Genomic DNA, 12,593 nt, shown 5'->3' on the forward strand with positions numbered 1-12,593 from the left:
CAGGAAATCAAAACTATTAATTGGAAGAACGGACACTGCAACTGAAGCTCCAATACTTTGGCAATCTCATAGAAAGGATCAGTTCATTGGAAAAGAGCCCGATGATGGGAAAGATTGAAGGCAAAAGGATAAACGAGGCAGCAGAAGATAACATGGTTAGATAGCATCACTGATTCAATGGACATGAATCTGAGCAAAATCTAGGAGATAGTGGAGGACACAGGAGCCTGGCATGCTACCACTCATGAGGTGGCAAAGAGCAGACACAACTTAGTGACTGAACAACAAAAACAACATGGGCTTTCCTGGTGGCTCAATGGTAAAGAATCTGCCTGCCAATGCAGGAGAAACTAGTTTGATCCCCGGGTTGCAAAGATCCTCTCGTGAAGGAAATGACAACCCTCTCCAGTATTCTTGCCTGGGAAATCCCATGGAGAAAGGAGTCTGGCTGGTGACAGTCCATGGGGTTGCAGAGTCTGACATGACTTAGCAACTGAGTACTCACACATAACTCTCCCTATGTACATAAATCATCACTTCACTGGCATTTGGAACAACCTAAACTGCTCTCCTCTTCAACAGATTCCTCATGGCTTTTTTCACCTCTGTGTTTCTCACTGTGTAAATGATAGGATTAACCATGGGAGTGAGGATTGCTGAGAACATAGTCACCCACTTGTCCACAGGATGAGTGGCCACAGAACGTGTGTAGGTGAACACACAAGGCAGAAAAAAGAGCACCACTACTGTAAAGTGGGTGCCACATGTAGAGAGGGCTTTGCGCCGTCCTTCAGAGCCATGGGATTTCAGGGAGCTCAGAATGACTATGTATGAACTGAGTAACATGAAAAAAATGAGCAAGCACATGCCCCCACTGTTAGCTGCCACCACAATTCCAGGTATGTAGGTGTCACTGCAGGCAAGTTCCAACAATAAGAAGAAATCACACATGAAGTGGTCAATGACATTGGGACCACAGAAGGTCAAGTCCATCAAGAAAAGAATCTGCACAGTGGCATGAAGGATCCCCCCGATCCAGGCCACCACCACCAGGAGCTGGCAGAGCCCTGGGCGCATGATGGTCGTGTAGCGCAGAGGCTTGCAGATGGCCACGTAGCGGTCGTAGGCCATGACCGTGAGGATGATCACCTCCGATGCTGCCAGGAAGTGTTCTAAAAAGACCTGAGTCATGCATCCTCTCCAGGAGATGATTCTCCTTTGGTGAAATAGGTCAACAATCAATTTGGGGGTGGTAACAGATGTGAAGGAGGCATCTAATAAGGCCAAGTAAGTGAGAAGGAAGTACATGGGAGCAGAAAGTGTGGGGCTGAGGGAGATAGTGATGACAATGAGCAGGTTGGCCAGCACAGTGAAGATGAAAATAAACAGAAAGACAATGAAGAGTATTTTCTGCACATGTGGATTCTGTGTGAGTCCCAGGAGAACAAATTCAGTCACATTGTTGGGAGGCCTGAGGACATCCATTCAGTAAGCAACAGCTTCTTGGGATAAAGAATGATACTCATTAATCATGAAAGGCTTGTGATCTGACTTTCTTGGAACAAAACAGTCACTGAGCAATATGTCCTTGGAACTTTTGCCCTGTACTCGTTTCAGTTCTTTTTTATTTTCACCATGGTATTTTGCATCTCTTCAGACATCTAGTACCTGTCACCTGTAAAACATCAGTAGGGCTGTGTTTGGTGTGTAATTTGCTAAGAAAACACTGGGCTGTCTACATGAGATTTGGATTCTCCTACTGGTTCCAACTCCTTTGGACTATGTCACCTCAGTGCTCCATGCTTCCCAAGCCCTGCTCTGTGTCTGTGAGGTAACAAATTGCAATTTTCAGAGGTATCTTGTAAGCTGAGAAGTGCTATACACAGGCAAGAGTTATTCCCTCTTCCATGAGAATTTATATTCCCACCCTCAGGTCAAACTGTGGAAAGAAAAAAATATGGTCAAGAAATATGTATCGCATGAAGGGAATTTAGTGAGATGTGTATAAGTTCTTGGAGACACATGTTCCCTTGTACCTACCAGGACACATAAGCTATTCATCACTTACCGTAGTGCCTGGAATGTCTGCACTGCCTGAAACCTAATGAGTGATGAGTAAGGGCTTGGTATTAAATGGCCATTCTCGAAGGCTAAGCATATGCCTGTTTCCCCAAACCATAAACTCAGCAAGAATTCAAGTGCTCTTGTCCTTCAGCTTTGTTTATCTGTAATTGCTCTACTTTATAAGAAACATAAACATTTGAAAGGAAGCTACACTCCAGTGTAACAGTTTCTGACACACTCCCTAGAGTAACCATGAAAGTATTTAATTGTTTCTATGACAGTGCACATATTGGGTCATTTTTCTTTCAAGATAGTGTGCTTGTTTATTTATTTATTTATTTTTAATTCTGCAAAATTCTTCTCCACATACAATTTAGCATTGCCATATTCTATAAATTATAGCTTTAGAAGACTTGGATTGAAACATAAACTCTTGCATAGATATTCAACACACAAGGATCTATCAGGCATAGGAAATCCTTATTTTCAAAGCTCTAACAATAAAAATTACTATAATATTGTAAAGTAATTAGCTTCCAACTAATAAAAATAAAGGAAAAAAAAACAATAAAAATTTAACAAGGAGAACAGAAAGAAATACTCTGCTAGATAAATTAGAGTGATACCTAGTACACTATACATATAAACCTATGTATCAATACACCAACTATGAAAACATGTATAAGATCCATTGCTTACTATTAACTCCTATTACAAATTCCTTCATCAAACAAATAGTTATTGAACCCTTGCATATTAATGCATATTAATATATGTTGCTCACATAAAACCATGAAAAGTGATGTTATTGAATGACTTAATTCCTGAAATTGTATCATCAAGCAGCAGCAGCACATCTATCCATGTCATGCATGCCCTTCCCACTCCTTTATGTTTCTGCTCCATGCATTCTCATGCCTTCTTCTCCTGTATTCCCACAGCAGCAGACTCCCATCATTCCTGGTTATAGGATGTGTAACTAATACAATTTGGGGTTATAAATTTGCCAAAGAGAAGAGACATAAATATAATTAGACATATTCCATACAGCATGTCTTTTCAAAGATAAACAGATAGAAACATTTTTTTTTTTTTTATTTTCCAAGATGAAAATTGTTTGCATATGTGGGAACACAATGCAGCAGCTTCACTGAACTCCCTTCTTTAGTGGGGTCTCCCAGCAGATCAAAGAGACAGTGTAAATAAAGTAAGAATTAAACACCATTCATAGAAATGCTTTATAAACAACTATGAAACAAAATAAATTACTTTTTAAATTTTTCTTTGGTTCCATAATACTTTTTCTAGGAATAAAAGTTAATGTAAAATATTTTAAGAGAAACTTCATTATGCACAAATATGTTCAACATAATCATTAACAGCTGTGGAAAATTTAGAAAGGGTGTGAAATATTCCACAGTGGAGAAAAGGATAATTAAAATATAGTGGATCCTTTTGAGTAATTTGTAGTTTTTAACAGAGATGCTTTTAAAATTGTGCAATATCATTAAAAATTTATCAGTTGTAGTATTAAGTGAGGAAAATTTGGGGTGCATATTTTAATTGTATAGCTATTCTAACTTATTTCATTGTAGCTAATTATATTATTAGCTCAACTAATTTAAATACATATCAATAATAAAATATTCTAAAATATTTTTACTTCTAAATTGCTTAGTACTGTAGTCAATTTTACCTTTCTTGATGTTTTGTATGCTTAGGAAGGTTTTAAACCTCAGGTAAATTTGTATGAGGAGTGACTATATAATTTGAAACATACGTTTATACCTGAGAATATATGATTATGTGATTTCAAAAAATAATCTCACCTATGAAAATGTCTGACCTAGCGCCATGGCCAGGCCCCAGGCAGCTGTTAGTTCCCCAGGAAAGAAATAAAGTCATAAGATTAAAAATGTCAGCTAACTCGGTGTCTCTTGATTGTACCTTTGCATAAGTCTTAAAAGCACTACCACATATCCTATTTGTGGGCAAAGTCTGTGAAGTTTCTTATGTGTGGCTAATTGGAACTCATGGGTATTTTTCCATCATTAACAGGTCTTGCTAACAACCCAATTATTTCATAACAACATCAGAGAAATACTTTTGTAGTATTCCTTTTTAATTTTAAACTTCATCTTTGAGTCTATGTGAAAATAAAGTGAAAAGGGTTAGTTACTCACTCATGTCCGACTCTTTGTGACCCCTTGAACTGTAGCCAATCAGTCTCCTCTATCCATGGGATTCTCCAGGCAAGAGTACTACAGCAGGTTGCCATTTCCTCCTCCAGAGGATCTTCCTAACATAGGAACTGATCCCAGGTCTCCTGCATTTGGGCAGATTCTTTAAAACATAGTCACAAAAGAAAAACATAACAACAAGTTGAACACTTATGGACTTGAATATTTGATAGTAAATGAGCTTAAATACAGAGTCTGAGTACTTGGTACTTATAAATTAAATGTTTCAGTGCATTGCTACCAGATTTTTAAATATGTATTATATTATTTTATTTTGAAGAGATGGTTAGATAGCATCACCTACTCAATGAACATAAATCTGAGCAATCTCCCAGAGACAGTGAAAGACAGGGAAGCCTGGTATGCTGTAGGCAATGGAGTCACAAAGAGTCAGACACAGCTTAGTGACTGAACAACAATTTTATTTTAACTGATCTACCATTCATGGCAACCAACTCCAGTACTCTTGCCTGGAAAATCCTATGGAGAGTGTGGTAGTCCATGGGGTCGCAAAGAGTCGGACACAACTGAGCGACTTCACTTCAAGCCATTCATGATAGGCTTCTCTGTTGGCTCAGCAGTAAGGAATCTGTCTGCCAGTGCAGGAGACATGTTCAATCCTTGGGTTAGGAAGATCCCCTGAAAAGGAAATGGCAACCCATTCCAGTATCTTTGCCTAGGAAATCTCATGGACAGAGGAACATGGAGGGCTAGAGTCCATGGGATAGCAAAGAATAGGACACTACTAAACAACATTAATGACCATTAGTAGTAGCCATAATTTCTAAATATTGCATTTGATTATATGTTAAGTGATAATTATGAACCTCATTATAAATTTAGTGCTTCATACCAGATAAATGTTATGGTACTCTTCAAAGTAGTTGTTTCTTCTGTCAATTGCAGAAATAGATGAACATGATAATGATGAAAATAAATCTATCTTTCAATTATATTCAGAGATGGTAAAATGCATTTGTCATTTAAATGTAATCTCATAATATCCATATAAGGTATTAAAAGTAGGAAGTAATATTCAGAATTTATATAGCAAAACATAAGAAAGGGAATAGGAACACATCTACCATGGAGAAATAAGAAACCAGGCCATTAAATCTTGGGACAGGACTATTATCTTTAAATTATGTTTTTATGACTAAAGTATCATGATACTCTTATATTGCCACCAACTGCAAGACCCATTATAATTATCTAGTAAAAGAGATAAAACTGACATTAAAATTGTTTGGTAACAAAATGTGATACAATTCAGGAATACTTTTATATAAAGCCAGGAGAGCATCCAAGAGGAGATACCCCATGTCCAACGTCAGTAGCAGCGGCCAAGAGAGACACCCCATGTCCAAGGTAAGGAGGAGCGGCTGTGCTTTGCTGGAGCAGCTGTAAAGAGATACCCCACATCCAAGGTAAGAGAAAGCCTAGTAAGACAGTCAGCCCTTAGAGAGGGCGTCAGAGGGCAGACAGATGGAAATCACAATCACAGGAAACTAACCGATCTAATCACATGGACCACAGCCTTGTCTAACTCAATGAAAATAAGCCATGCTGTGTCGGGCCACCCAATATAGATGGGTAATGGTGGAGAGTTCAGGCAAAATGTGGTCCACTGGAGAAAGGAATGTCAAACCACTTCAGTATTCTTGCCTTGAGAACCCCATGAACAGTATGAAAAGGCAAAAAGATAGGACACATATGTGAAATATAAATATGTGCTGTCTTTATGTGAAGAGCAGTGCACCAAGCTTTATGTCATATTTCTAATTTTCTTTCAATATCTGTGTTGTTGTTCAGTCACTCTGTCATGTCTGACTCCTTGTGACCCTGTGGACTGCAGCATGCCAGGCTTCCCTGTCCTTCACCATCTCCCAGGGCTTGCTCAAACTCATGTCCATTGAGTCAATGATACCATCCAACCAATCTATCATCCCTCTCCTCCTGCCTTCTGTCTTTCCCAGTATCAGTGTCTTTTCCAATGACTTGGCTCTTTGCATCAGGTGACTATAAAGTATAGAGTTTCAGCTTCAGCATCAGTCCTTCCAATGAATATTCAGGATTGATTTCCTTTAAGATTGACTGGTTTGATCTCCTGGCTGTCCAAGGGACTTTCAAGAGTCTTCTCAAACACCACAGTTCAAAAGTATCAGTTCTTCAGTGCTCAGCCTTCTTTATGGTTCAACTCTCACATCCATACATGATTACTGGAAAAACCATAGCTTTGACTATACAAACCTTTCTTGGCAAAGTAATGTCTCTGCTTTTTAATATGCTGTCTAGGTTGTTCATAGCTTTTCTTCCAAGGAGCAAACATCTTTTAATTTCATGGCTGTAGTCACCACCAGCAGTGATTTTTGAGCCCAAGAAATAGAGTCTGTCACTATTTGTAATGAACTATATTAATTTTGAAAAAGATGACATTATTTAAGAGAGAAACATGGGAAAAACTTCCCCTTATTAAATAAATGTATGGTATTAAATATAGCTTAACTCATCATATAGAATATAAACCTGTAGTCTCAATAGAGACATTTTAATCCAAACGATACATCCTTCCCAAAGAAATTGTGGATATCTTAAAAAATCTTTTCAACAAAACACATGCATTGAGCTAGAAAATTATGAAATATTTAAAGGCATATTTTGCTCATTGGAAGTATTCATATAATAAATCCATTCATCATGCCCAAGTTAGTAAACATGAGGATACATTTACTAAATTAAATAATCACACATGTCTTTCCTGGGAAGAGGAAGTCTTGATTGAAATTATATGTGATACATTTTCCAGATGTCTCATTTTCTTTCTCTGTTCCAGAGCTTTTTCATGGTATTTTTCATTTCTCCATTTCTCATAGCATAGATTAGAGGATTCAGCATAGGGGTGACAACAGTGTAAAACACAGTCAAGAATTTGTCAACAGGTAAAGTGGAAGGAGGTCTCACACACATAAAAATACAGGGCACAAAGAACAGAAACACCACAGTGATTGGGAGCCACAGGTGGATAAGGCTTTGAACCTCCCTTCCTTACTAAGATTCTTCAGGGAGCAGAGAATGACCCCACAGGAGATGAGTAAGAGCGTGAAGATGACCACGCAGATGGTCCCATCATTGGCCAGCACTATGAGAGCAATGATGTGGGTGTCAGTGCAGGCTGCTTTCAACAAATGGTCATGTCACAGACAAAGTGGTCCATGACATTTGGGCCACAGAAGGAAAGGTTGTAAACAAAGAGAGGATGAAGGACAGCATGTAAAAGCGCACCAACCCAAGCAAAGAGCAGTAGCAGAACACACACTGGCTGATTCATGATTGTCAAATAATGCAAGGGTTTGCAGATGGCCAGGTAGTGGTCATAGGCCATGACCACCAGGAGTAAAATCTCAGCACCACCAAATAAGTGCTCCATAAAAAGCTGGGCCATGCAAGCTTGGAAGGAAATGGTTTTCTTCTCACAAAGGAAGTTTTTAATCATACTCGGGATGAACTTTGTAGAATAAACAGCATCCAGAAATGGCAAATTTACAAGGAAGAAGTACATAGGGGAATCCAGGGTTGGACTGGCCATCACAGTGATGACTATGAGTACATTTCCCATCATCATGACAATGTAGATGAGCAAGAACACAGTAAATAATATCTTCTGACCCTGGGGGCTCTGAGTGAGCCCCAAGAGGACAAACTCAGTTACATTGTTTCTTTGTTCCATCAGTTCAGTTCAGTTGCTCACTCAGTCATGTCTGACTCCTTGTGACCCCATGAATTGCAGCACGCCAGGCCTCCCTGTCCATCACCAACTCCTAGAGATTACTCAAACTCATGTCCATTGAATCGGTGATGCCATCTTTGTTCCATAGGCACTTCTATTTGTCTTATTTCAGAGTTCAGCTCATCATTCCCTATATGTATACATTATTGATAGTATAATCTGAAATCTTTAACTAATTTGTTGTTTCCACAATTAGGCAGTATGGATTATTAAGCACCAATAATTTCAGATATTACAACACACAGCTTGTTAAAGCATAATTCCTAACATGAACAAAATTAAAGAATAATTCAGAGGCAAGTGACTAGAGACATATGTAGGAAAATGACACATTATTAAATAAATCAGATGCCAAAACTAGCTTTTCATATGGAAGCTAATTGTACATATAGAAAAAACTTATATAAAAATAAGCACAAATTTAAAAAAAGCACAAATTAAAGGTTTGATAGCAAAATAAAGCAAAGTTTATCTCACATTTACTTTCCACTTAATAAAGGATGTTACTGTCTACATTTTGAAGTGGAAGAATCTTCTCAACCAATCATCAAAACCCCAAATAGATATATTTGACAATTTCAAATTTGTCTAAGGACTTAGGAAAAGATACAACAACAATAGACAAAAATAATTTGTGGAAATTATTTAAATTTTAGCTGATATATACAAAATTATATCTAAATTAAATAAAGATTTCTAAACAATTAGCTAATAAATGAAATAAAGAAAATTATAACATAAAATATATAAACAATTAAATGGAGTTTCTTCTACATCTGACCTTCGAAAGGACTTGGAATAGGAGATAGAGTGCTTCGCGGTAGCATGGGTGCTTGCTGAAGACAATTCAGGCTGATCACTCCTACCTGGAAGTGGTTGATCTATCCTGGTGTAAACCTTCAAAGAGGGAATTAACAGGACACCATGGACCAGCAACTGAAGAAACGGGGAAAGACACCTAGCCAGAAAGGCCTGGGTAGAAGAGCTGCCAGTAGGGGCAAGTCGCTGCCAGCCCAGCAGGAACCTTCTGACACGACATGGATCTTACGTGATGACGATGTGTGCTATGAGACTAGCTTCCGGGTTGTCGAAGAGGATTCCTTCTCTGACTGTTACATAGAATGCATAATAAGAGGTTCTTGCGGCAAGCTCACTTCTTGAATGTTCCTTGGAATACATGAAAAGAGACGCAAAACAAGAACTTCCTCAACAGATTGTTGGAGAGAATCCACTTCTTGAGTTTTCTGAGTACAAGCCAAGCAAGAAGCTTCCACCCGGAGGAATACCCAACGCGGACTTTTCAGAACCTAAACAGTTCATGGGATGCACAAGAAGGAAGCCAAGTACAAATAAAGAATATGGTGCTCCAGAAAAACATGTCTGTCCTCAAGATGGATGCATAAGAGAGTTCAAGAATAAAACATCCCTGAGAAAGCATCTTCGAGTTCATAATCCCCGAGATCATGTGTGTGCAGAATGTGGGAAAGCCTTCAAGGAAAGTGCAAAGCTAAAAAGACATTTTCTGGTTCATACTGGAGAGAAGCCATTTCCATGCACTTTTGAAGGGTGCGGAAAACGCTTTTCCCTGTCCTTCAACTTGCGTACACACGTGCGCATCCACACTGGGGAGAAACCTTTTGTGTGTCCTTTTGTAGGCTGTCGCAAGAAATTTATTCAGTCAAATAACATGAAAGCCCACCTCTTGACTCACGCAAAGGCCAACAGGAGTCTGTGAGAAAAGATTAAAAACTAATCATCAAACAGGATAGGCATATATTAACTAAAGAGTTACTGGGAACAAATATGCCTCATTGATAATTGGTTCAGAAAACAATTTTAAAATCAATATTGTGACCCTCAAGCCATTTTATTTTAATGTTACTAAGATGCTCCTCTAGTCTGAGATATTATTTTAGAACTTTGTGTAGAATTACAACATGCTTCTAACAGTAAGGTCAGTAATGAACTTACTTCAAAAGCATAATCCTTAATGTCTTAACAAATTGGATTTTTGGATATGAGACTTAATATCTCATGCTATAAATAAGAAATTGATTTTTATTTTTCATTTTGTAGTTTTCAATCATTTAGCTTTTTCCTTTTAGCAAAATATTTAATACAAGTGATAATTCTAGAGAATGAAAATTTTTTAGTAGATTCTCAATAAATTAATGCATAGTTAAAATTTTTCAAGTTAAGCATATTGTTTAATCATTTTATTTTTTATGATTGTGTCAAACCATGTTAATCATAGTAGATGTAAATAGTTAGCGGATGATGTCAATCCATTTGAATCCATTTTAGATATTTTAAAATAAAAGGAAATAAAACCCCAGAAATGTATTAAATCTGTATTAAAAAATAAAAAAATATATATATATAAACAATTAAATGAAGACTATCCCTAAATGGGCAAAAAAAATAAGGTCAAATGCTGAAGCTCACTTGTGAACAAAGAAGTAGAAACTGAAGAAATGGCTTGCTTATTAGAGCGTTAGCTTAGGTTCTTGAAAATTATTCAATCAGGTCTAAAGGTGCTATCTATTTTTTTTTTTGACAGATGAACAAACAGCATTTAGATAACATTAATTGAATCTATCTTTTGATTTACAAATATCTGCCCATGATAATATTCTCAAATAATTACACTTGAAATTAATCTTTAAGAATGTCTCCGAAAAGGTAAATTTATTTCAGATCTTTAGAATATGAAAATATCCAAAAAGAGGGTTACAGAATAGAATCAATCTTCACATATTAGTACTCACAAATGAAAACACAAAGCTTTGTTCAGAATTTTGTGCTTTAATGCACTTCCTGGGTTACCTGCATGAGGAGGTTATGTGTTCACTCTGCGTTCTGGGCTCTGGCGCCTTCTCCTTGCCCTTCATGCGCTGATGTCATCTCTGGAAACAGACCGCGAGATGCACGCACCATCGCTGGACCTTGAACTGGTTCCGTGTGACCAACTCCATGCTTGTAGAAAGCCTACTTCATCTCAGTCATTCAGAGAAATATTACTTTTCAGGTTGTTGAGTTATATTAATTTCAGAACTTGAAATGTACTCTTACTTAAATACTCTGAATCTTGATTGTAAAAAGAAATTCAGAATTATCTCAGGTGTGAGAATTTGTCTTGGTAACAAACATGTTAAAGCAACATTTTGATCAGAGAGAAAGAAAGCATCAATTTGTAATGTATTGCTTCAAATAAAATTTTGCTATTTGTTCTTATACCAGTGAAAGTGAAATAGCCTTCACAACATTTTGAGTCTCAATAAATTCTGCTTTCCTGCCTTCTTACAGCATTGTTGAACTTTGAGTTTGTAAAGGATGGAGAATAATTTCACATATATAATTTATTACATTTTGATTTCAATTCAGGAGGAAACTGCCATGTGATTACTGCTACAAATGCTCTATGAGGTAAGCGCAAAGGACCATAAACACTTTGCCTACATTTAACTACATCATGTATGATTGAGTCATTCAATGGGTGCATCTCCAAGTGTGATTTTGTCTAATTAAATTTATTGGGACCTTAATCATAACTTCGAGGTAGACTCTTTATCTCCAAGGATACCACCAGAATAATCACTGTCTAGAACAGGAGTTATAGAACCCTGTCCTCTGGGAGAAAATCCTAAGAAAAAACTTGAGGTCATTTCAACAAAAGGGAAAAGTCCAGTCTGGGCAGAAATGTAATATGTAAAAATTTTCCTATTTAAATCATGTCCTTCGAGCTTGGCAGATCTCTAAGTTTAAGCTTTGTCTTTGAAGATGATATCTAAATGGATTTCCAAACACAATGAATGAAAATTTCAGAAAAAGTAATTTAAAGCTTATTTCAAGTGCAAATAAAGTTTGTCACATAATTTCAGACAGGCAAGTTGATAGAATCAGAGAAGTCTTCCAAAAATAAGCAACACTTTAGTTGAGTTTTAAAGTAATTGATAGAACAAGAAAAGATGGCAAAGGAATTCCATGAAAAGTTACACCATTTATGAAGTCACAAAGGGTCTAATACGTGTGTGTGTGTGTGTGTGTGTGTGTGTGTGTGTGCGCACGTGCACGCGTGCATTGGTTGCTCAGTCATCTCCAACTCTTTGTGACCCCCACGACCCTATGGACCATAGGACTCAAAGCTCTTCTGCTCAATGAATTTTCCAGGAAAGAATACTGGAGTGGGTTGTCATTTACTATTCCAGGCCATCTTTCCGACCCAAGGATCAAACCCAGATTTCCTGCATTAACAGAAGGATTCTTTATCATCTGAGCCACAAGGGAAGCCAGTAATACCTGAGACCCACTTACACTAAATTACGTTTTCAGTGTGAAAAGATCAAACTATGAATTTAGAAGATCACTGCCCTGGATTATCTCTGAACTCACTGGGACTTCTTTCTGAAAATCTTTAGTTTGATGTTCCCATTTCCTGACCAATAAATACTGATGCGGTCCAATGTCATAATTTTCAAATTTTTGTATGCAATATCTCCAAT

General features: G+C 37.4%; 2 protein-coding genes and 1 pseudogene across 2 annotated transcripts; 1 reads left to right on the forward strand and 2 right to left on the reverse strand.

The window, feature by feature from the left end:
- Positions 1-558: 558 nt before the first annotated feature.
- LOC133046182 (olfactory receptor 4C3D-like) lies at positions 559-1,485 on the reverse strand. Its single transcript, XM_061129112.1, has one exon. The coding sequence runs from the start codon at positions 1,483-1,485 to the stop codon at positions 559-561; it is 927 nt and encodes a 308-aa protein (XP_060985095.1).
- Positions 1,486-7,115: 5,630 nt separating this feature from the next.
- LOC133046183 (olfactory receptor 4A15-like) lies at positions 7,116-8,031 on the reverse strand (annotated as a pseudogene).
- Positions 8,032-9,015: 984 nt separating this feature from the next.
- LOC133046184 (zinc finger protein 42 homolog) lies at positions 9,016-9,826 on the forward strand. Its single transcript, XM_061129113.1, has 2 exons — positions 9,016-9,152; positions 9,241-9,826. The coding sequence occupies exons 1-2, from the start codon at positions 9,016-9,018 to the stop codon at positions 9,824-9,826; spliced, it is 723 nt and encodes a 240-aa protein (XP_060985096.1).
- Positions 9,827-12,593: the final 2,767 nt, after the last annotated feature.

This window comes from Dama dama, chromosome 24 (assembly GCF_033118175.1).
Source record: "Dama dama isolate Ldn47 chromosome 24, ASM3311817v1, whole genome shotgun sequence".
In the NCBI taxonomy this organism is placed as follows: domain Eukaryota; kingdom Metazoa; phylum Chordata; class Mammalia; order Artiodactyla; family Cervidae; genus Dama; species Dama dama.

Bases quoted from the DNA above. Each gene is read 5' to 3' on its own strand.
- LOC133046182 (XM_061129112.1), bottom strand. From the start codon at position 1,485: ATGGATGTCCTCAGGCCTCCCAACAATGTGACTGAATTTGTTCTCCTG.
- LOC133046184 (XM_061129113.1), top strand. From the start codon at position 9,016: ATGGACCAGCAACTGAAGAAACGGGGAAAGACACCTAGCCAGAAAGGC. The intron at 9,153-9,240 runs GTGCTATGAGAC...TCTTGCGGCAAG, and splicing joins ATCTTACGTGATGACGATGT to CTCACTTCTTGAATGTTCCT.